Here is a 26181-nt window from a genome sequence, read left to right as displayed (position 1 = left end):
CTGCTTCCCATTGTAGGAGATATGAGAGATGTGGGTTCAATCCCTGGGTCGGGAACATCCACTGGAGATGGAAATAGCAACCCACTCCAGTATTCTTGCCTGGAAAACCCTATGAACAAAAGAACCTGGTGAGCTACAGTCCATGGGATTACAAAGAGTTGGACGTGACTAAGCACACAAATAAACATGTTTATATTTATACAAATATGTATAAATATACATGAGGAAGCCTTACAAATAGCTGTGAAAGGAAGAGAAGCTAAAGGCAAAGGAGAAAAGGAAAGATATGCCCATTTGAATGCAGAGTTCCAAAGAATAGCAATGAGATAAGAAAGCCCTCCTCAGTGATCAATGCAAGGAAAGAGGAAAACAATAGAATAGGAAAGACTAGAGATCTCTTCAAGAAAATTAGAGATACCAAGGGAATACTTGATCCAAAGATGGGTACAATAAAGGGCAGAAGTGCTATGGACATAACAGAAGCAGAAGATATTAAGAAGAGGTGGCAAGAATACACAGAAGAACTATACAAAAAAAGACCTTCATGACCCAGATAACCACGATGGTGTGATCACTCATCTAGAGCCAGATATCTTGGAATGCAAAGACAAGTGGGCTTTAGGAAGCATCACTATGAACAAAGCTAGTGGAGGTGACACAATTCCAGTTGAGCCATTTCAAATCCTAAAAGATGATGCTGTGAAAGTGCTGCATTCAATATGCCAGCACATTTGGAAAACTCAGCAGTGGCCACAGGACTGGAAAAGGTCAGTTTTCATTTCAATCCCAAAGAAAGGCAATGCCAAAGAATGCTCTAACTACTGCACAATTGCACTCATTTCACACGCTAGTAAAGTAATGCTCAAAATTTTCCAAGCCAGGTTGCAACAGTACGTGAACTATGAACTTCCAGATGATCAAGCTGGATTTAGAAAAGGCAGAGGAACCATAGATTAAATTGTCAACCCCCGTTGGTAAATTGAAAAAGCAACAGAGTTCCAGATAAACATTTGTCTCTGCTTTATTGACTATGCCAAAGCCTTTGATTGTGTGGATCACAACAAACTGTGGAAAATTCATAAAGAAGTGGGAATAACAGACTGCCTGACCTGCCTCCTGAGAAATCTGTATGCAGGTCAAGAAGCAACAGTTAGAACTGGACATGGAACAACAGACTGGTTCCAAATTGGAAAAGGAGCATGTCAAGACTGTATACTGCCACCCTGATTGTTTGACTTATAAAGCAGAGTACATCATGCAAAATGTCAGGCTGGATGAAGCACAAGCTGGAATAAAGATTGACTGGAGAAATATCAATAACCTCAGACATGCAGATGACACCACCTTTATGGCAGAAAGTGAAGAAGAACTAAAGATCCTCTTGATGAAAATGGAAGAGGAGAGTGAAAAAGCTGACTTAAAATTCAACATTCAGAAAACTAAGATCATGGCATCCAGTCCTATCACTTCATGGCAAATAGATGGGGAAACCATGGAAACAGTGAGAGAATTTATTTTGGGGGGCTCCAGAATCACTGCAGATGGTGACTGCAGTCATGAAATCAAAAGATGCTTGCTCCTTGGAAGAAAAGCTATGACCAACCAAGACAGCATATTAAAAAGCAGAGACATTACTTTGCCAACAAAGGTCTAGTCAAAGCTATGGCTTTTCCAGTAGTCAAGTATGGATGTGAGAGTTGGGCTATAAAGAAAGCTGCATGCTGAAGAATTGATGCTTATGAACTGTGGTGTTGGAGAAGACTCTTGAGAGTCCCTTGGACAGCAAGGAGATCCAACCAGTCAATCCTAAAACAAATCAGTCCTGAACATTCATTGGAAGGACTGATGCTGAAGCTGAAGCTCCAATACTTTGGCCACCTGATGTGAAGAACTGACTCATTTGAAAAGACCCTGATGCTGGGAAAGATTGAAGGCAGGAGAAGTCATCAACGACAGAGGATGAGATGGTTGGATGGCATCACCATCTTGATGGACATGAATTTGAGTAAGCTCTGGTAGTTGGTGATGGACAGGGAAGTCTGGTGTGCTGCAGTCCGTGGGTTTGCAAAGAGTCGGACACAACTGAGCGACTGAACTCGACTGAACTATATATAAATATATATGAGTACACTCAAGTGAAAAAATTAAAAGTATATCCTACAAGTATATGGTACAATCCTTAATTTCATAGGATTTAGCAGTTAAGATGCTGTTGCAAAAATCCTGAGGTTTGAGGGGTAGTCATTTGATCTTATGGAACCCCTCCTTAACTGGGCTCTAAACAAATATGACATAGGATCTCCACACTCATACAATAAAAATTGGTTTAGCAAAGTATCATTACAACAAAATGATACTTCATAAAATATGTTGGGACATGATTTGTAAATTGAATTATAATTTTATTTTAGAAAGTCCCTAAATGTTTAAACCAGTATTAAAGCCTAGCCTACTTGTTCTTTTTCCCTTCTACATTAACATAATTTAAAATGTGCACAAGTTCTTCAGATGAAATTAGTGACATGCATAGAGATTTATATAGAATGATTTTCACTCGAGCATTATAATAAAAAAATGCATGAAAACTAAAATTCCATTAGCAAAAAAGATTAAATGAAAAGCATAGTGTGGGTATATCCATATGACAATGCCACACAGCTGTTAAAGAAAACTTATATCAGAAGAATATTTTAAGAAAAAGAACACATTCATGACATAATAAGTAAAATGAGTAGGGTATTACATAGTACATACAGTTCCAAGTTTTAAAACACATTACCCAACTACATAAACAGATAAGAGGCTAGAAAATAAATATTCCAAAATGATAATAGCAATTACTGTTGGGAGGTAAAATAATAGGTTGTTATAATTTTCTTCTTTATATACTTGGTATTTACAAATTGTCTACAATAGATGTGAATTTTTTTTTATCCAGGAAAAAAAAAAAATCTAACGCTAATAATTTAAAAGACTCTTAAAGAATGGTGGTTTAATCTCTAAGTTGTGTCTGACTCTTGCAACCCCATGGAATGTAACCTGCTAAACAGTACTGGAGTGGGTTGCCATTTCCTTCTACAAGGGATCTTCCTGACCCAGGGACCAAACCTAGGTTTCCTGCATTGCAGACAGATTCCTTAATGACTGAGCCACCAGGGAAGCCAAATTACCCAAAACTCCATGCAGCAGCCTGCGCCCTCCCTGCCTCTCAGTGCAGCTTGGTTGTTAAGCATCATGTGCAAATGTCCAGGATCTCTCAAACACTTGGCCAAGCCAAGCATTAATGAACACACTGTTTTCCAAAAATAAACAGAGAAATGAAGGAAGACACTGAATTTTGAGTACTGTATGCTAAATACTGATTGTAATTATGAAGCACAATTCATTTGATTAAAAGGATAATTAATAAAATAAAATAAATAAATACATGGGGTTTAAACTAAGTCCCTAGCTATTCAGGCTCCTCTGGCTCTCAGCTTAACAATTATTTACATTTAGTATAAACTAATTTACTGTTATTATCATTTTTATTAACGTCATCAATTTCTCTGATTTACTTTCACACATTCAAGGGGAATCAACAACACTAATTTTCCAGCCTATAATTTGTATGTAACAACCAAGCCTAGTGTACACCTCTCATGTGAAATTAATTCTTTTTTACTTTAGTTGTTTCAGATTCAGTCCTGATCAAATGAAATTCAAAATGCTATTTATTTTTTTTCTAAGACACAAAACCTCCTACTCAGAGGTCACCAAAACTGCATCAAACAAGGGCTAATTAATGTGTTTATTAGGTTGTCTCTGAAATAAACACATATTTTCAAGAGTGAAAAGTCTTCTTTTTCATTTCTTTTTTCTTTTTTTTAAACAAGTGCCAGGTGATAGCATCCATTAAACACAAACACTGCATACTCAGAGGATGACTTTCTACAAATGTTTTTAAAGGCTCCTTTTGGCTCTGAATAAAGCAATATACTGGGACTGCCATGGGAGCATGAATCGGGCTGTGAGAAGCCATAATCGGAATATGCTAAGAAAATGTAAGCAAAAAATTGCAAATAAAACTGCTTATATTCATGTAACTTGTTTGGCGACAGCCGTATAGCATAAGGAAAGCTGCTATAACTCATAACAGCATCTTGTAATAAAACAGCTCTATGCATCCCTCTCAAACTGTTCAGCGCTCAAATCTCATCAGATGGCTGAGTAAGCATTACACTTTGGGACAGTAAATCTGTTTCCAATATGGTGTACATTCACAGACAGGCACTTTAGTATTCATCCTAAGACACTTCCAGCTAAGTACTTATAAAGAAAGGGTAATCATATATTTAAATATCGGGATGCTATTTTCTCGGTCTATTTTAGTAATCTAGTTCACACTAGAGCAATCTTAAATGGGTCTTAGGAAATCTTCAGCAAACTCAACCTTGAATCGCATTGCAAAAATCTCAACAGACAATGGTCTCCAGGAAGCCTTCCCTTCTGTTTTCCTAATGCTTTGGGCTTCTGTCGGCCAAACTAGCTTCTGTCTGGTGTTAGCATGACTGAGCTCTCTTTACCTGTGTGGCATGAGCTTGTGAATTTCCTGAGAGCGTGGACTACACCTTTTTCATGTTTCCCCAGCTCCCAAACAAAACTAGGGACAAAGCCTGCCATAGGTGTCTGCTGACTGAGTGATCTCCTAGGGTTTAAAGTTAACTAGCCTGGATTTGAGGTTTCGAATCCTTTCCACAGCCCTAAGGTTTGAGTGGGGGTGAGGATAAAGCAAACAGCGAATGAGGTTTTCAAGCTGTTTACAGAAGTTCATTCTTCTGAGGGATCCGTCCCTGGTTGGAGCTGTGGAAAAGATTGCTTCTATTCTGGTACCAACCCACTGGGATCAGAGAGAGAGAGGACAGAGTCTTTGTTCCTCCTGTTCTCCTTTGTGGCACTACATCCACGGCCAGCTTACCTGCCTCAGTGTAGGGACATGAAATAGGAGAATTACTAGAGGCAACAGAAACATTCTCTTAGAAACGTGATTTCTTTTTTTTTTTTAATTTAAAAGCACCTCCATATAGATAAAGATTTTACCTTCTATAAAATTAGATAATTTAGAACCCTAGGCAACCCTAAAGATACATTTACATTGTGGCGAGACTGGTTTTAGATGAGTTGGAGCTCTGACTGAGCAGGAATACCCCACCTCCCTGCCCCCACCCTCACCCCTGCAATGGTTTCCCTTGGTTTCTCTTTCAGGGGCTACTTTCACATGTATGTGTCCACGTTCACGCCGAAAGAAATGGAAATCGCTGAACACCGTGCTCTCAGCCTATGACGTGGCAGACTTATCTCTTAGAGAAATGTACAGGCAGAGCCTGATGGCCTAATTACATGGGGGGATTGGTGAGATTTGAGCAGCAAGAAATGCTGCCTCTCCACTAAGTGATAAATGGAATTCAGAGGTGGGAAGTTGGCCCTGCTGATGGGTGATACTGAAGGGCTCTGGTGAGGGGAGAGCATGGCACACTTTGACACCAGGAAGATCCAATGGCTTTGGGGAGTCCTGGGCTCAGTCTCCTGGGCTGGGACAGGCTGTCCCACAAGATGTCTCCATCAACACAGGAATGTGTGCGGTCTTACAGGGTTTCGTGAATAGAGTTGTAGAGTTCCCAATCTCTTTTGTCACTACACTTTTCACTCACAGTAACAGTCTGGTAGTAACAAACACTGTTTATGAATTATTTCACCATTAATAAAGTTTACCCCCCAAATTACACTTTGGAGTAGGTACCAAGATACTAATTGTATAGAGGAACACAACTTCACCCCAGGAAAACCAAAGACTTGCCCAGCATCACATGGCACACGGTGATCTCACACAGGCTTGAAGCTCTGTCTTTCTGTTTCAAATTCTGGGTCCTTTTACTGGTTTCAAGGAGTTTGGAACATCTGAGTTGTTGGAAAATCTGTGCAGAGGAACAAGTCAGGAGGGAGGCAGGAGATGGAGAGGCAGGCTGGAGCTCTGACTTGCTCTGATCCAGCCTCTCTGTTCACACAGCAAACAGCAGGAGAGAGACAGGAGATGAAGACTGTGAGGTAAGGTAAGGTAAGGACACAGCAAGGAGCTGGCAGCCACAGCAGGCAAAGAATGGCTCAGCCCATCATCTCACGGAGGTCCCCTTTGGGTCTGAGAATGCAAAGGCACCAGCCAAAACAGATAACAGGGGGAAGAGCTAAGGACCATCATAGTAAAATAAATAATACTTGCATGGATACTAGAGAGCAAAGGGAAAATTTTCCTGCCTGTGCTTTATTCTTTAAAAAAATACTTTATTCATTTATTTGGCTGCACTAGGTCTTAGTTACGGCATGCAAACTCTTAGAGGGCATGCAGGATCGAGTTCTCTGACCAGGGATCGAACTTGGGCCCCCTGCTTTAGGAGCATAGGTCTTAGCCACTGGACCACCAGGGAAGTCCCTCCTACTTTTCTTTAACCATGCTAATATATAGACAGATTCTTGACATCATGTAGAATGTAAAACTTACAAATGTAACTCAACTTTATGAATCCAGGGAACGAACCATGAACTTGACCAGCAGGTGACCGAACAGGATGAACGGTGAACTGGGGCGTGGGAACTAGTGTTCTAGTTTAAACCGAGGAGCTTGTGTGACCTTGGCCCCACAGAAGCGCCAGAGTCTCAGTTTTCTTATCTGTCAAATGAGTGGCTTGAAACAGATGGTCCCCAAGGGTCTGTCTGGTTCTGATGTTCTCCAGCTCTAGCGCTTTTGCGCGCTTCCATGCCCTTGTCGTCCATGGTTTCCAGGGAAACAGCTTCTGTCACGTCAATGACACAGCATTTGTATCCCTCCCTTTATTTTTCCTCCTGCTAAGGTGTTTTAATCCTGACAGTATAATAGAATAAATCACAGCCATCAGAGATGGGAGTGACACTGGCCACACACATTAGAGATAAACAGTCAAAAATCACTCACCCATGCCTTCCCCTTGGCCCGAAGCCTCTGCTGTCTGACAACACTAAGCCTGAACTATGATTTCCATCTGGCTGCACAGATCCGAGCACCAGAATAGCCCTCTGCACTGTCTTAATAGCTGTAATGATACTTTGCTTCTCAGCAGCCTGCCCGTCCAGACCATCTCAACATTTGGATTTGATTTCCTCCCTCCAGCAAGTATAGAGGAAAGCATGGTTTTTATGCAGTCAATCAACAAACATTTCCAAGCACCTACAAACAGCAGCCACTTAAGTCAGACTGCGTAAGTTTAGTTCTCTTCCATTCCTTTTATACAAAGTGCCTGTCCTTAGTAGGGTAGCTAAATCCTCTAAAGCTTGGTTGTCCTTAGGTATAGTGATGATTCTCATGTATGAATCTCATAGGTTATAATGAGACAGTAACAGTTCAATTACTAACATTATTGTTACAACTCTTTTGTCTCTGCCTTAAGCAAGAGGGGAGTGCTATGGTGACACAGATTTGGGGAAATGGATAATAGTGACAGGAAGCTCCAAAGAGACAGTTTTCAGAGTAATTGGTTGGCCTGGGGCCTAAGTCAGTCATGCAAGTGGCACATTTTCAAGATGAGCTGGTAGCCACTTTCATATTTTGCTTCCTCAACACTTGGTTTAACTGGAATTTCTGCATCTCTGTACAAAATCTACCTGTGAACTAGAAGCTGGGATAGTCCATACAACCAGGGATGGTTATGTTTTGTACGACAGAGGACTTTCTGGTCTTTAAAAATAAAGAATCTTCTCTCTTAAGAAAAAAAAAAAAAAGAAGCTGATACACCAGAGTTAACTCAGCTCTGAAAAGCCAAGGAATTGCTGTTTGCTAAGGACAACTGAGGAGCAGGAAGTCAGTACTCACTGTGTGTGGGGGGCAGGGCAGTGGAGGCCAGCGGAGGGCACGTGGTTTGAGATAAAGAACAGAAGGTTGGACCCACTGATCCAGAAAGTAAGACTTACAGATAAGGGCCAAGATCTAGTTGAAAAGTGCTTTCATTATGCTCTATAAAACACCTCTGAAACTTAGCAAATCCAGTACAAGAGGTGAGTTTATTACCCTTCATGTATGAATGAACTCAGAGATTTCAAATGTCCATCAGACACATCTGAATCCCACGTAGGGCTCAGGATGCTGTTTTCCTTAAGCAATCCTAGATAGCTTTTACCTATTCTCCCTGCTGACTTTCTAAGTAAGGATCTGTTTCCCACAGAGAATGCAGGGCTTTCTCTATGAGAAAAATGATAAGTAAGACACTGCTCTTCTGCTGAAAATACTCCAGTGAATTTCCACAGTCCATTTCGTTTAAGTTATCTATGATTTCTGTTCCTGTGTTTCCATTTTTGAAATTAGGGAGATATTGAATGCATTTGGGTATGGTACATGGAAGAACTCCTGGCACTTCATAAGTACTCAATCAAAAGTCAAAACTCTGTGAAAGAAGGGACTTTTATTCATTTCATTCCTGACCAAACCCCTTTATAAACTGTGTTGAATCTTTTCCATAGATTGCTGAATCCTTCTAATTCTGTGAAAGACTGAAAGCAAGTAGCTTACAGTATTAAACTACTGTATAATTAAGCATTCTTTGACTAATCATTCTCCTGAGATGTAAACTAAGGTAGAACAAAAGCAAGTTGTTCACAAATACATTAATTTTGTATCTTTCACAGCTTTGTGATCAAGCTGGTTGAGTTTCCTGATAAGGGTTAATAAAAGGACCTTTTTAAGGTGTTCTTAGATCTGAGACTAAAATTATAGCATGTGTTATCATTGCTGTTCTTTTTTCTTTCTTTTCTTTTTTTTTTTAGCCACCCAGTAAACAAGAAAGGTACACGCTTAGACGATCTAGAAAAGAAGCAAAATGCATGTTGGCTTTCACTCAGGGTTTGGCTAAAAATATATCATGACATGCAGGGCACAGGCATGTCCTAGAAAGCTCTCAGGGTACCAGGGCAGCCAAGTGGCATCTCTGGCTGACCTGGCACTAAGATTACTTGATCGTGCCTGAGGAAGTGGGAGGTCTGGCAAAGCCAGCCTTGAGTATAAAACTGAGCCTTCCAATGTTCTTTCTCAGTCTTTCATGGCCAAACTGAAATAACACAGGGGAAAAGCTGCCCTGTGGGGAAGGGGAAACAGGATCTGGGATTGGAGGCAGAGCTGGGAACTGGATGTAATCCCTCCAGATTCTAATGTGTGATGGGGATTCCTTGTTTGACAAGTCTTTATTAAATTTCCCCATGCACAGCACTCTGGCTGGTACAAAAGGGGATGGAAAGATGCATAAGGCATTGTCTTTGTCCTCAAGGAACTTACAGGATAAGCTTGCTATTCTGCACTGTCTGATATCTGATAAAATGGCTTTCAAGGGGAAAAAGCAGTATCAGGTTTGTTAGGCACGTGGTTAGGAATCTCTCATGCACTACAAACAACCAAAAACAACCAAACAGGGAACTCTGTATTTTTATAACTTTCGTGTAAAACTACTCTAAAATTAAAAGTTTATTAAGAGTTTTGAGAAAAACAACCAAAGAAACAGAAAAACAATCACATTTCTTATGTAAAATAACATCCAAAAAGCAAATCACAAACCTTCCAAAATTTAGTAAGTATCAAGACACATCTCTAATGTAAGCTCAATGCCTTCATTTTAGATCAACCATTTCCCAGCTAAGAAGTCTTATACTGACAGCTTCGGGAGCTACACCTCATAGTCTTCCTTTGGCCTACACGGTGATTCTTCCAGCAATTTAGCTGCCAAAGGCCTTAACTCACTTTGTCCTGTAAGCAGAGGCTGAGAAAAATTCTTGTGGATAGGTATACTATTTGGGATATCATTAAAAGGAGCAAGAATGAGGGACAGGATGAAAAACAGGGCAGGAGGAAACAGCAATACAAGAATCAGTTGTAGAGCTGGCCATTGCTGTGGGTGTTTAGGGATGATGGAGGTAGACCCGTCCAAGTAGCTTCAGGCTGTGCTTCTCAGGACAAAGGGGAGGGGCATTTATCCTTGGCTTCCTATCCGTTGGCTTCTGAATTTACTGGTCAAGCGGCCCACATCTGCCAGTGGTGGACTTTCTGATACTCCATTTTTCCTGTCTTTAAGGGCAGTCAGCCCTTCAGCATCAGAAAATTCTGGGGCAGGAAATGAGGCCAACATGTGCACAGAGCCTCCCTAAACTGCCCCACTAGTGGCCATTCTAGCAACATTTGGGATTAACATATATACACTACTATACATCAAATCGGAGAAGGCAATGGCAACCCACTCCAGTACTCTTGCCTCAAAATCCCATGGGTGGAGAAGCCTGGTAGGCTGCAGTCCATCGGGTCGCGAAGAGTCAGACACGACTGAGCGACTTCACTTTCACTTTTCACTTTCATGCATTGGAGAAGGAAATGGCAATCCACTCCAGTGTTCCTGCCTGGAGAATCCCAGCGATGGGGGAGCCTGGTGGCCTGCCGTCTATGGGGTCACACAGAGTCGGACACGACTGAAGCGACTTAGCAGCAGCAGCAGCAGCAGCAGCATACATAAGATAGATAACCAACAACCACCTACTGTATAGCATAGGGAACTCTACTCAATATTTTGTAATAACTTATATGGAAAAAGAATTTGAAAAAAAGAATGAATATATATATATAACTGAATCACTTTGGTATACACCTGAAACTAATACAATATTATAAATCAATTATACTCCAATAAAATTTAAAAAAGAATATGAATCACCAAAAAATAATAATAAATAAAATCTTAGTATTTTATGAAAACTAAATCCACATTTCTAAATTTTATTGAAAAGCTGAAAGATCTAATAACACTAGCCCTGAATTCCCAAAGGCACCAAATCATCAGAGCTGAGAGGCACGGCCTGGACATAAATTATCCAAATCAGGACAATCTCCACCATGACACACAGGTGAAAACCCAGCCTGCTTGGGCCATGATCTTACCTTCCCTGTGAGTGTCAGACTTTCAACCTTATTTGAACTATTCTCAGGCTTAATAACTATTCAAATCAAAAGCAGGTAGGAACCCACTGTTAACATTACTCTTCCTCACTGGCTTCACCTTTCACCATACATGTAATCTGCCTGTCTTTCCTCTGAGGGGAGGCTTCAGTTCATCATGACGGCTTTGCCACTGAAGATGGCAGATCAATGGACACGATTAATTGACTGTGTGCTACATTCCAAGCCAGGTGCTCAAATTAAACCTGTGTTTAATGCTTAACAGAATATATGGTGGGAAGCAGGAGTTCTGGAGGAATCCAGTCCCCTTAGTTCTTGTAACTTGGAACAGGGAGACCCTGACATCACAGAACCTATGATAAATAAGACATCATCAAATAGCTGCTTATTAATTTGATTTGGAAATATGATGTAATGTGCTCCTGGCTGTACAGTATTTATGAATGAAAGCCCTCTAAGAATTAGGAAAAAACTGGAATTAGAGGCTTCTGCATGAAAAGTGAGATTCCAAGTCACTATGCTAAGTACTAGGCCCCGTAAGCTTGAAATGCTATCAGCTGTCAAAGAAACTGTTACTTTCTGTAGTGTGTCCTTGTTGCGCTCAATCCTTTGAGATGTTTCATTTAGGTAAAAGTACCGTTTTAAAAATACTGAGGCCTAGATCCAAACCAGCGTCTCTCCCCTGCTCCCCTGCCAGAGATTTTGATTGAACTGGTTTGGGTGTGGGGACTTTTCAAAACTCCCCAGAAGAGGCTAATGAGTGGCCACTGGTCCAGAGACAGAAATGACATGAGGGGGTGGCCCCACTTGCTGCCCCCTCACTGCTCAGCTAGGACATCTCCGCACTCTGCTGGAACCTCCCTGCTGTTCAATCTCTGGGCTTGTGAAGCACAAAGTGTTAACTGGGTCACCTCCAGGCTGGGCTTTTGCAACGGGTAGAGATGGGGGTTAGTCTGTGAACATTCACTGAATTGCCACTGTGAACTAAGGAACATTTGATCCTGAGGCTGCTAGGTGGTTGGGAACCTTTTTAAAGTCTATAGTGTCCCCTGCATTTGCAGTCATTTTGAGAGGGATTTTTGGGAGCTATGGATATTTACCTGTGTGTGGTTTTTTTTTGTTTTTTTTTTTGAGGACATTAAAGTAACAGTCGTCTTCTCTTCTGTCAATGTTCCAGCTATAGCAAATAGATCCATAGAAACAAATTTAATCCACTGGAATTACTCTCTAAATAAATTCAACATTTTGGTTCACAGGGCTGCAAATAAATGGACTGCTTTAATTCCCCATATGTGGAGTGGACCTGAACTGTACAAGGACAGACTGAGAAGCTCCTATTATGTAGTCAAGGTGGCCATGGACGAGGGGGAATTGAAAAGGAAGCACTTCAAACTATTTTTAAAATAAAATGCATCCCACTGGGACAGTGACTGCCCAATGCCTACTATTCAGAAATCAGGGTGAACAAAGAGAAGCTTCACATTTGGTGGTTCTGGCCAAAGAAAAAGCTCTGGAAAAAGGAGGAGAATAACAGGTCCAGCTAAGAATATAACAGAGTCCCTCTGACTTTTCTCTGTGTAGGTTTTTTCTTTTTCTTTTTTTTTTCCCCAGAAAGATCTTTCCATCCTAGAGAAAATGTGTTAAAGATAATTCTCATGGTAACTTTGGTAAAATATTCCAATTATTATAAGAGGCTATTGAACATTATTAAATAAGTCTGTGTTGCACTTATTTTTAATATCTTTGTGCACACTCGGTATTTGTTCTGATGGCTCCCAGCAGACATTTATTACTAAAGCAGATCTGACTTGAGGTTGAGTGGAAAGGAAAGCAGTCAGTGTGGAAGGAATTTTGAGTAACTTGGTGGTATGATGGAATCCGGCTGCAGCAAAATGAGAAGGCTTGTGAAATATATGTGCCAATTAAGAAATGAATTCACGGTGGCCAGACACCAGCCCCTTCCCCTTCATATGTCCCTAGAGATGCTTCTGGAATTGCCACAGCTGAAAACTAAATTATAAACCTAAAACATGACACTGAAAATGGAATGTCTCCTTTGATAATATCGGCATGATGATTCATGAGTGGGTGGGCCAGCACCCCTTCGGAACTCAGAGTGCAAGGCATCCTGAGATGGGCATAGGCAATTACCCCACCTCTCACAGTGACGTTTTTCTAAAACTTCTGGTCTGAATTATATCCTGCCACCAATCACAGTGCACCAAAGGCTCCCTACACATAAGACATAGTAGGTCCCTACAGAGACAGGACTGCAGTACGTAGCACCAGCCTAGAAAAGCCAATACATCATTGGATTGTCAATATGCAGAAAAAGCAAATGGCAGTGAATTTCAACATAGGTGCGTCAAAGTATGTTGCAGAAAACTCTTGTGAGTTGGCATTTCACAACATGAGATTTGATATCGTCGTGCCAGACAGATACACAACCCAGATTTCTAAGCAGATTCCTTCTGTGAGTCATGGTGCTTTAAATTCTTCTCATTAGGACAGGAAACAAACCACTAATGGAAATAAATTCTCTTGTCTCTGCCTCCATGAGTCAGAAAACAGCACTTTGTTTTGAAGAGAAAAAGTTAAAATTTTACGTAACCTCCTGTTCCTTCTGCCTCTGTAACTCCGCTTGCCCTTTGCAAAGTCTGGATCATATAGGTCACGTAGGCTCAGAAAGTGGGGACTTACAATACTGGGAGCTGAAGCTTATCTCACTCACCCTCATCCTGCTCTTTGCAATTGCCCAGCCCCTGCAAACCTGCTTAATCTTATGCCTGTCCCTGTAAAGGTCAGGCATTCCCCTCCCCATCTTGACTGCTGTTCCCGCACATGTGAAACCCCTTGGTTTAAACCAGCCTATTAGCAGCTAGTGTTGCCCACTATAGTCTGTCTATAAAAACTCTATAACCCCTTGCTTCGGGCTCAGAGTTTGGAGTGTTAATTCCTCTGGGCCCGCCGGTGTAATAAACTTGAGTTCTCCAACGCTCCGAGTGTGGTGCTTCGTTTCTCAATTACTGGTTTCTGCAACAGTTTATCTCCTTATTCATGGGGGTCCTAACTTCCATGTGCCAAAGTTTCTGAGTCACTCATTAAGAGGTAACGACAACAAGAGCAGCCATGGAGGGCCTGTGGAAATCAGAAGGCTGAGCTTTCTCCATAGAGGGAATCCGAAGCAGAATAGATCTGTGGGATGAATAGATCTGGAACAGGCAGGTAGATATTCAACAAGGAAGGAGTGGACACGGGAAAGTTCTGGTTAGTTTTGCAACGGCAATGCCTTTGAGGGTCCTGGCATGTAACATAAGAGACGACAGAGAAGGACAGGTGTTAAGACAAAAAGCAGCCATGGCATCTGTGGCAAATGGGAACCTGAATGGATTGGCTGTGGGCACACCATTCAAATGTCTAATGCAATCTGTAGGCCAAACAAAACACAGGAGCCAAGCATGGCCTGTGTGCATTGACTTTGTGACCTCTGATCTAGGGGGTAAAATGGAAGACAAGTCGCTGTAGTGGAATGGGAAATATAATAGGTGTTGTTTTATTTATTTTTACCTGGAAGGAATGCTAAGTCAAGTTTAGATGGACTCAGTAGAGTATCTAAAAGAATAATTTTTTTCTTCGTTTGCTTCCATTCTCTTTGCAGGATCTTCTTCCTGTCTATTATTACCTGTGTTCTCATGTGAGCCCATTATTTCTGCTCTTTGTACATTTTTTCTTGGCTGATCACACCAAAGTGAAAGTCACTCGAACCTGTCAGATTCTTTGCGACCCCGTGGACTGCAGCCTGCCAGGCTCCTCTGTCCATGGAATTATCCAGGCAATACTGGAGTGGGTTGCCATTCCCTTCTCCAGGGGATCTTCCCAAACCAGGGATCGAACCCAGGTCTCCCACATTGCAGGCAGATTCTTTACTGTCTGAGCCACCAAGGAAGCTCAAAGCGTTCCCAGTGACAATTAGCAAAACTAATTAGAATGGCTGCTTAATTTCTTCACAAACATCTCTTCGATAGCAGTTTTTAGGCTGGATCACACCAAGTCCCATTAAACTATTTAGCTGTCATCTCCTCAATCTCTATCCAGCTCAAATGTCTCAGCAGAATTTCAGAGTTGTACATTCAACTGTCTATTAGACATTGACATGTGTGTGGCCTGAGGGCACCTCAAATTCAAAAGGTCTGCAGTTATACATCCTATTTTAACCTACAAACAGCCCATCCTCAGTGATGAGCAGGAACATGCAGTCAGTTGCCATATCCAGAAACTTTAGTGATGTTCTTGACTCTACTTCCTTCCCTGACCTTGCTTGTCCCACTAGTTGCCAGGAAATATTGATTTCATATTCTCAGCATCCTCTTGTTTTTGCTAGTCAAGTTTCCAATCGGCAGAAATGAAATATACACTCAGGCACATGCTCAAATCTGGTATGAGCTCCTGATTTATTTAGCCAATAAGAGAAAATGAGCAATGTGTTGTGGTCACAGAGGGGCAGCAGACAACACGTAAATCTTTTCCTATGTTTTCTTTGCCCTGGACCCATATGAGATACTCTGTTGTTGGTGCCATTCTTTGCATAGACAAATCTAATAAGACTGAGAAAAACATTCAAATTTTTATAATACCATATTTTTATATGCTGGCTTATGTTGCCATTGCAGGAAAACTTGAAGTAACAATTTGAGGCATTTCCACTTTAAGGGGATATTTACAAACATTGATCTTTTCTGATGCTTAAAGTAATCTTGGCATCAGGAAGGCAATATTCTCTTTGCAGGAGAACAAAGCAGTCAATGCCCAAGAGAACCAGATTAGTATGCCTGCCTCCCACTTGTATGGGGTCCTTAAAGTCAACCATCTCTGTTCCTCAACAACACTTCTCAGATCATCTCTGTTATCCCAGTTTAGGGCATGAGGCTCCCTTGCCTAAACAAAACACAGCCTCGTACACCACCTCACTGATTATCTTGTTTCCCTGTAACATACTCCATCGACTGAAGCAAGCATAATTTCTCTGAAATGCCTTCAGGAACCAGTTTCTCCCTTCCACTCCATCTCATATGTCCCCACGCCACATTCAGCTAACCTGAACTTCTTCTATATCTTTGGAACAACTCATCTTTGTCACATCCGGATATTTAGATATGTTATATCTTTTGCCTGAATACTCTTTCTTGCCTCTTAAATCACCTAACTCCTCCTCATCCTTCAAGAGCATGAAGGAGTGCCACAATTTCTGAGATCCCTGATGCACAATTCTGGGTGAGATACCTCCCCACAGCCATTTAATATGTTCTGTTTTGCTGTTTTTATCAGATCAAATCTAGTTCTGTGTCTATTATATTTTTCCTCTTTAGGATTGTGAAGTTTTGTGAGGTTAGTGGTCATGTTTGCCTGATTTATTGTTGAGCACCATAACTTAACACAGTTGCCTCATGGCTACTCCTTAAAAATAAGGCAATGTTTTAGAAACACCAGACTATCCATTATACAAAAGAAACAAAAATGTTAGGGGAAAGACTAAGGGCAAAAGGCAACTTAAATGGTGAAGCAGAGGGACAATTTTGCAATGTTGGAAGCTTCCCATGGGTTAGGAAGCTTGGGACTAAAATAAAATTAAGAAGGATAATGGTCATGATATAGTGAATATCAATATAGAGAAGCAAGAAAAAAACAGTCTTAGAAGACTCTACTAAGAGGCAAATGTTGTGATACCATTCCCCAAAACTGGGGTTTCAGTGGGGGCGGGGAGAGGCGGCAGGAAACAGATATTGAGGAAAAGACAATTACGTTTGACACATAATTTTTTAAGAAAAATATTCCAAAGGCAATTGGAAAAGCAGAAATGGAGCTTGCAAAGACCACATGTATTTCATACTTGAGTGCTGCTAGTATTGGGGACATGGCGATATTTCTTACCTATGTCTGATATCAGGACATTTATTTGCTATATAGTATTAACGCCATCAGGCCTAGGAGGTACTCACCATAAGCCACCTCCAGGTATAGGAAAGCCTAAGCCCAAGACGAGGCCAACTGAGGGTAGAGTGACAGAGGCATGAGCATGCGTCCCGTGCCAGGCCCACCTGAGCCTCCACTAGGAATGTTCTGCTGATGATTGCAAAAGACGGCTTCCAATGGTGCTACCCAGGGAAGAGATCTGAGAGTGGGATTATCAACAGACGTCTTTAAATATCTCTCAAGTGTAAAGCCAAGTAAAGAGGAGGAGGAACAAGACACGATAAGTGTGAGGTCAGATGTACTTCTGGATTCTCCAACGACGTAGGACAAAGCATCTGATGTTTGCATAAGTTAACTTCCGTTGGGATATTATCCTACTTTTACTTGTAACTGAATGAGTCTTGAGAAAGAGAAGCTGTGAACACTGACGTTATACAAACAAGGCTGTTTCAAAGGAGATGCCGTGGAGAAGAAAGAGGGGATGTCACAGGTGAAATGGAGAATTACCATGGGTGGAAGAGAAAGCAGAAAAAGGAAAACAATTCAAAGAAAGTTAGATCTGAAGTTGAAGGTAAAATTGACAATAGGTAATTACTGAAAGAAGAACAACTGGGAGACAGGAAGATTGTAATCTCAGAAGGGCAGAGACTATCAACAATGAAAATCCAGAAAAGCTCAACTCTGTAAATGACAAGGACTTCAAAGTATTACATGTAGCATGATGAGAATGAATTTATTCTCATCCAGAGATTATATGTATAAAATCTTCTTGTAATTTAAACCCGTTCCTCAGATTTACATGCCAATTATATGCTATAAAAGGCACATCTGTTAAAATATTGCATCTAATGCCACTGTCTTCGAGCACTTTTCTGTTCTTTTCTCTACTTGTAAAACTGTCTGACTAGCAACTCTACAGTGTATTGGCATCAGCTGACATTTGTTAAATGGTATCTTTCATTCCTTTCTAAAAATAGGGAAATAATCTATGAGTTATGTTCATCTTTGGGAGCAAAAGGTATAGTGTGTTGGGGGGTCCAACAGCTGGAAGAGAATTTCTGGCTTCAAGGAGCTAGAACTATTGCAAGTCACAGGAAACAAACCTAAGCAAGGGGAAAAGGAGATCTGTGTTGCACACAATATTGTAAGGTTAGAAAGCGGACGATCACCACTTTTGCTTGCTAGAAGATTAAAATGATAGTAATTATAACTGTTAGCATGTATTCAGCACTTATTAACAGAAAGATAACAGCCACAGCATGATAAATGCATCGTCAAAGGAAAGGGTCCCAATAATCATATTGGTGGAAACGTTTATAAGTACAGAAAGTAAGACTTAAGACAGTCTACATTCTTGAATGTGATCAAGGTCACACTGCTCAAAGACATCGACACTGAGATTTAGATACAGTTTAACTCGGGGTCTGCAACTACTCTCCCACATGCCTTTCAGATGAAGCAACAAGCATTTGAGTTAGCCAGCAAGAAGATAACATATCATTATCTATTGAATTGTTATAAATTCTCTTTTTTAAAATGTTGTTTTTTTTTTTTTTAAAGCAACAACATGACAGTAAGAAGTACTGATAAAATATTTTTCTCAGTTGAGGTATGAAAAGAAGTCCTGCCTCGGGGTAGAAGAATAAATGGAATGCAATCTCCTTAAGCTACTGATCAAGTCTTCCAGATATTTATCAATCAAACTTTTGAACACCCCTAAAATGTAAAAGTTTATCATTACAGGTAAATTAAAAGGCTAGGGTTTTCAAAATAGAACCTCAATGGTGCTTTGGGCACAGTGGATAAGTAACTATATTAAGACAACGGTATAAACAGAAATGCCCATACATTTCCAATGTACTTCAATAGTTATAATATACATTAACTGATCGGGTAACTGCTTGAGTTTACAGGTTCGTGAGTTTTTAGATCATTAAAGAAAGAAAGTGAAGTCGCTCAGTCGTGTCTGACTCTTTGCAACCCCATGGTCTGTAGCCTACCACGATCCTCCATCCATGGGATTTTCCAGGCAAGAGTACTGGAGTGGGTTGCCATTTCCTTCTCCAGAGAATCTTCCCTACCCAGGGATTGAACCTGGGTCTCCCACATTGTAGGCATACGCTTTACCATCTGAGCCACCAGGGAATGTTAAAGTCATGATATGTCAGATTACACAGAGCAAAAATGTATTGCCCAAATTAAAGATCATAAGAGTGAAAACTGGTTTACAATATGCCAAAATCAAACCTAGTCTCAAATGCATATGCGTATGTGTTGATGTATTTTTAAAGGGTTAGTCAAGTTATTTCTATGCTAGATCTGATGGAGAGAAGTGATGCAAGCAATCTTTCAAAACGCCAATCTTCGCCCGATTCTTTCTTCAACCTTGACCCAGACAGACAGCCTGAAGTGAAGTACAGAGAAAGAATTTAATCTTGGCCCCCTCTCAAGAGGCTTGCACTACTAACTGGAGAGGAAGGCTGTTTGAGGGATGAGCAGCCTGGTGGAACTCTCTGGTATGCTGGGCCTTGACTATAGCCCAGAAACTCTGTTTGCCTAAGAAATAGTACTTAGAGAGGGACCCCTTGCTTGGTTAGTATTCCAGAATGAGAGGTGGTGCATAAAAGTGATGACCTCAGGGAGGGCAGAGAATCAGTGCTGACTAGCCTGGCAATCATATTGACCCTGGAAAGTTTTTCCTACAGGAGTGGGTGGTGGAAAGGTCCTGTAGGAAGGAAGGTTTCCAAGGAGTCCAGGATAGCTGTGCACATGGAGGGGAGCGGGAGAGAACAGGAATCTAGATCAGCAGTGCTGCTGGTGGTGGAGCTCATTCTAGGTTCCATCAACCTTAGTGATTACAGCTCCTACACTGAGAAAAAGTGTGTGTTGACACCTAAAAGGTTTATACATTGAATTTCACACCCTTTGACTGAGGCTGAATGTCTGGTTTTCATTGGTTTACTTATTTGAGAAGTACTCAAACGCATTGGTTTTAAAACATAGCTCTTGAATCCAACTTCTTGTATGGGAAACCTGTCTCTAGTTCTTCCTAGGTTTGTGACCTTGGATGATTTCTTTAATCTCCCCATGCCTTGCTTTCCTAATCCAGAAATAAACGGACTAATAATAGTACCCACTTTACGATATTACTGTGAATATTAACCGAGCTACTACAAGTAAAGTGCTTAGATGGGCACCTGATGAAGAAAGTCTCCATGACTGTTTAGCCATTACTCTTTGGTGATTATTGTTGTTGCTATTCAACATATCTGAAGACTGTATAATAATCCAGGTGAAGTACAGTATCAGACCAGAGCCAGAAGTACATAACTATGCAAAAGCAGAGTTCACATCTAACTTGAGGCTCTTAAGCCTCAGGAGGATGTCTTGTGTATCACACTGTTCTAACACCCTAACTTCAGGGTCCAAAACGACAAGCTGATACAACCTGGCTGAGAACTTGGCTGACCTGTATTATTCAAAGTGGCATCTATTTCACAGATCAGGCTGGGACTGGGTTTGCCCAGGGATCAGACTACTGGTCACTTTTGTCAGGGGCATTAACTTTCAGACCACTAGGATGCTATTTAGTGCAGGATTAGTCATTTACTAATTACTCCAGCGGCCACAGACCTAAGGTCAGTCATTTCCTCCCTTCACACCAGGAGAATCCAACATAATAGAGGGCAGACAGGTAATTTGCATTGTCTCTTCTTAGGAGAGACCCACAGGAGAAGAAGGCAGGAGGAGGATTCTGTGTTGAAAGCAAGCAAAGGAGTTTTACTTTGATGGGCATTTCCATAAGCTTCTCAGGGGAACTTGTGGCCCATCGTTCCTGCTGGGACCTGGCAGGTTCTCACATTTGATGCTTGCTGCTGGCCAGCTGGGGAAACCAGACAAGGTCTGACCCCAGCCCCTAATCACTTTCACTAGCTGGCAAGTCTTTTCCCCTCTGAGCATCTGGAGAGTCATCCGACTGTGTTTGCCAAACTTGCTTGCAAGTGAGAAGCGTGTTTGTTTTATGATCACTGTCTTGGGTTTTAAATAAGAATACCGTAGGAGATGATCCCGCTCTGATCCTTGCTAATGTACCTCTAGGCTAATAAGTGCTGAGATGATCCTCCTCTTTGATTTCATGAATAAGAAAATAAAATGGGAAATGCATGACATTTAAAAAAAATTATTGTTATTACTGAGTGTAAAATTTGTTTTAACCCTCTCCGGAGTGGCTAAGTTTCACACTGAAAATGCTTGGCAGATTGTATCTCCTGTTCCTCCTCTCCTTAAATATGTGCTTATTTACTTCCTGCAGAGTTCAATTTTAGAACCCATCAAAGTAGATCCACTCAGACTGACTACATTTTCATGCATAAATTCATAGATGTCTTCAGAAGGAATTGCACTTGCATATGCAAATACTTCCAATGCCTTTTCATTTCTACTTTTGGCCTGCACAGTTTTTAATTCATGCAAACACATTACACAAACAAATATGGGCTCAATAACAACACAAGGCATGTGTGAATTGTTAATTGCAAAGCGAAGGGTTTGATATGGCCAAGCGACTTTCATTATTATCAATGAAGAGGAACAAGATTAAACAGGAAGAATAAAGGTATATTTGAAAATAAAATCCCAAGCATTTGGTTTCATTTTATGTAAATATTAATAAGGGAAAAGGTGACAGGCAAATCCACAGTTCAACAATAATCTGGGATCTACAGTTCAGTGCACAATGATCAGAAGCCAGGACACACCTTTAATGAGACTTAGGAAGGAGAGGCCAAATTTTAGCCCAGAATCATGAGAAACAAAAACATATACAATAATATCATAAAGGAAACAGAAAACACAACAGAAAATGGAAGGCTGTCAACCTTGTTTAATGTGCATCACCTTTCAAAATATCTCAGTCTTGTATGAGAGACACCCCTGGAAGCAACAGGCAGGTATCCTCAGTTTTCAAATTGGATAGTTAAGCCTTCCCTTAATTAAGCTGTGATTCCTTGGGTTTTTTTTTTTTTTCTTCCTAATTTCCACTACATGCACTTTGAGGTCGAGTGAGAACTTAACAAAGTAAAACACTTGTTGAAGTTACTCACAGATCAAAGACATCTGATACAGAACAATTTTCAAGCAACCCTCCTCCCCTTGTTTGCAATGTGTTTCATTTACATGCAGTTAACTCAGAAAATAAGAGTGAAGATTAAATAACAAGTGCGTTCTGCAAGGGTCTACAAAGGCAGTAGAGATAAAATTTTAACTGTTTCTCCACTGATTCTGTGGAATGTTTTATTAAATATAAAAGGTGAAGCCAGGCTAATGGAGGAGCATTTGAGAACATGTTTCTTCCCTGGTGGCTCAGAGGTTAAAGCGTCTGCCTCCAATGTGGGAGACTTGGGTTCGATCCCTGGGTTGGGAAGATCCCCTGGAGAAGGAAATGGTAACCCACTCCAGTATTCTTGCCTGGAGAATCCCATGGATGGAGAAGCCTGGTAGGCTACAGTCCATGGGGTCGCAAGAGTCGGACACAACTGAGTGACTTCACCTTCCCTTCCTTCCTTCCCTTTTTTAGAACAATCACTGAATTATAGCAGATATACATATATATTACATATAAGTAGTGTTTTCTAAGAAATAAACAAAAAGACTAAGTAAACTAAGCTAAGGAAATTAAGAAACCAGGGATGGAATTTGAAGCTTCTATAGACTGAATGTTTGTGACTCTCCAAAATTTTTATATGGAAACTAACCCTCAAAGGTATTTGGAGGTGGGGCTTTTGGGAGGTAAATGAATTACAAATGTGGAACCCTCATACATAGGTTTAGTGCCCTGATAAAAGAGGCCCCAGAGTGTTTCCTTGCCCTCTTCAGTTGTATGAGGACACAGGACAAGATGGCCATCGATGGGCCAGGAAGACACTTCTCAGCAGCACTCAAATCTGCTAGGACTTGACCTTAACCTTCCCTGCTTCCAGAACTGTGCAAACTAAATTTCTGTTATTTATAAGCCACCAGTTCACAGTATTTTGTTATAGCGGCCTGAAAGGAATAAGACACAGCTAGGGTATATAATGAAGAATTAAATTAGTTGCAACATTTACTGACAGGGACAGAGAACAAGAACTATAGAATCAGTATTAACACATGATGCAATAAACCAGCAGGCAGAACCTTGGCACTGCAGAGTGCCCCTTCCTGGTGCATTCACTGCAGTTTTGCGTGTCCACTGGTAATTTTGCTAAGACTTTATGTAAATGACATATAGGGCGAGGCTGGTACACAAAGCATAAGACCCGGAGCCAGCCAGTCAACGAGACACACTGCCTCTCAATACTGTGCCTGAGTCCACGCGTTCATACATTTACAGCGACTCATCACAAGTGATAACAAAATTTCCCATGGATAGTGACTAAGAAGAGAATGCCAACTGTCAGTGCTTAGGATGAAAACGTTCTCCTCCCCAAAGAAATCAAAACTGTATAAGAAAATTATGTTTAGGTGAAAGCAGGTGTGGGAATTATACCAGTGGAATTGGAATTGACCTATACTTCAAAACATTAAAAACATGTGTAACTGAGAATTAACACCACATATTTTGGGGGCGGGGAGACAGAAATGAAATATTATTATATGGGAGGGGAGTGGAGAGAGATTCAAATATGTTTTTATCATTATACAACTTGTTCAAAGAGAATATAACCGAGAAGCTCAATGTGAGTAGCAGGAGAAATCTGAACTCTTAGAGGCTTGTGTCTCAGTTTCAAGGAGAATAGTTTAAAAATCACAGATAATTCCATGTTCCTTGGGACCGCGATCCATCATGGTCACAGGGATATCCCTCATGGAGCCAAGGGTCTGCTCTTTGTTACATCTGATCAAAACCTACCCTGGTATGTCTCCAAAAGTAACCAACAAACTGTCAAAGAATTGAAGTGTCTAGGGCAGAAGAGGTCCTTCTGTGATCTGGAATCTGACATGGGTGGACAAGAAGATTGTTCTCTTAAACTAAACTTGAATGGAGACTTGATGCAGGCCTGCTTTGCTCCCTGTTTCCACCAACCTCAGTCATCGATGAGCAACAGCGCAAGCAAGTAAGACAGCTCGGACCCTCAGTGTGGTCAGCTCCACCTACCTTGTCGTGGGAACTCGTCTGACTCCCGGTGAACGAGGTCTGTGACTCGGTTCCCATAGTGCATCCTGCTGTCGTGATCATAGGCCTTCAGAGTCTCGCTGGAGCTGTAGGACTTCTGCGTGGGCACACGGCAGTCTTCGCTGTCCAGGGAGGAGCTCGTGTAGCGACACTCTTTGCCACACCGTCCCCTGGTCAGAGAGCGGTGTCGCCGGTCTTTGACATCCATTATCTCAGGTCTGGCAGAAGGCTGATGCTTTCTGAAGAGTCAGGCCGGGGTTTGGGCACTTGTCACTTGGCCACCTAAAAACATCGCAGGAGAAAAACTCAGACTATGATTCTAAGGATTACCGCCTTCTGTTCTGATTCATGCTTTGGCTCGGATCAAAATGCACAAAGGCGAATTTGGTCAGTACTGCTTCATCTCTTCTGCAGACGCTTAATGTACACTTAAACAATCAGCCTAAATAGAATCGTTCGACGCAGTAAATTAATTCCTGTGCTATTTAACTAAATAGATTTGAGGGGAAAATAGTAGCAAAATAACTCATATTTTGATTTTCTATATGTGTGAAGACGAGAGGTAAGTCTGTCACCCTAACGAAAGATCTTACTATGAAGTGGTTCAGAGTAAAACTGATTTTATGTGACTTTAATTGCTTTCTCTTTTTGCTGCTGAAGGACTGGGGAAAAAAACCACCAGAATTAAATAAATACCAATCAAATAAAGATGTAAAAGGCATAAATATATGCTGATAATGCTTTTAATGGTACCAGGTCACACTGGACCAACATAAAATTTGCCTGGCTGGGTATGGAGAATAACAATATTTAAGGCATTCTTGACAAGCAGTCTTCCTCTGATTTATTTAATGAGCCTTCAGTAAACTCCTCATCTGGTTTATCTTCTTGGCAAATCTGATTCTTGGAGAAACCTGGTCTTTTCCCTAGTCACCTGCCAACAGGACATCTTGCTCACAGAGGGCCAGCTGGCACAACCACATGGCTATCAACCTAAGCCCACCCTAGTGTCCTTTTTCACAGCTGGGATAGCCGCTGTGGAAAAGAGAAATGGGGAAGACCACTGACTGCAACAGGTAAGTTGATGGAAAGAAGCCTCGCCAACATATGATCTGGCAACCAGGGAGCCCCACAGCTTGACACCCGGGACCTAGAAATGTAGACAAATATCACTCAGAAAACTCTAGCCTTCTGCCGAGCAAATAAGATCAAAATGCTTAGATGCCTCCAAGTTCCAAATGATAGGCTCTTATTGATTTCATCGGCCATGCAAAATAGCCTGGACCACAGGGCCAGGGCCTGGACAGAATGGAAAAACACAAATTTAATTAAAATGGCAAATACAACCCAGAACCAGTGTAATGATTTTTCTCCAGGCTTCTAATGCTCACTGTCTCCTCAATATGTCAGAATGTACTTGGGGAGTAGATCTATAGTTTGGAGCCCCTCTGCTCTTCTTTGGTTATTTACCACACTGCAACGGGATGCTTGTGTATACCAAGGGACTAGCCTAAATGTGCAGCAATGTGGAAGGCATCAGCCCCAAGAAAGCAGAAGTCAAGTTATCTCTTCCTTGTCCTTTCATACCAAGAGTTCCTTCTGGATCTCAGAAACCATCCTAATTAAGACTATTTGTGTATAGTATCAAACATTGCCTGTAATCATGAATATCTTTGTTTGACAACTGGCATTAAGAGGGCATATCTGTGGTAAACATCAAGCAGAGACCAGCTGTTGCCACAGTCACTTATAAAAAACTTAAATTTTCAGTTTCCTGGAGCCTACAGTCTCTGACTTAGGAAGCTGAGAAGCTTCTTCGACTTTGAGAGTCACCAGTCAAGACTCCAGGACCTGCTTAGAGAACAAAGATGATCAACATTAGCATGGAAGTTTTGGGGGCTGCACCAAAGATTCAAGTGTCTTAACATTTTCTATATGTCCAAAAACTTCTCCCTTTACACCCAATATGTGATCTTAACATTTTAGAAACCATAGTACAGGCTGGTTAAGAGCATGGCTATTGTAGTCTTGTTGGATATCGATCTCATCATGACCACTGACTAGC

The 26181-nt window shown here is 41.2% G+C and overlaps 1 protein-coding gene across 8 annotated transcripts in view; it reads right to left on the bottom strand.

Annotated features, from left to right (window-relative positions):
* Nucleotides 1-24324, bottom strand: part of TENM2 (teneurin transmembrane protein 2) — a 1060439-nt gene extending 1036115 nt beyond the window's left edge. For all 8 annotated transcript variants that reach the window (XM_068980695.1, XM_068980696.1, XM_068980697.1 and 5 more), the window contains exon 1: nucleotides 24099-24324. In XM_068980695.1, the coding sequence (XP_068836796.1) occupies nucleotides 24099-24324 (226 nt within the window). The remainder of the gene's footprint in view (nucleotides 1-24098) is intronic.
* Nucleotides 24325-26181: the final 1857 nt, after the last annotated feature.

Source organism: Capricornis sumatraensis, chromosome 9, assembly GCF_032405125.1.
Source record: "Capricornis sumatraensis isolate serow.1 chromosome 9, serow.2, whole genome shotgun sequence".
In the NCBI taxonomy this organism is placed as follows: Eukaryota; Metazoa; Chordata; class Mammalia; order Artiodactyla; family Bovidae; genus Capricornis; species Capricornis sumatraensis.
Note: the sequence above shows the minus strand (reverse complement) of the source record. Positions and strands in the feature narration are given on the sequence as shown.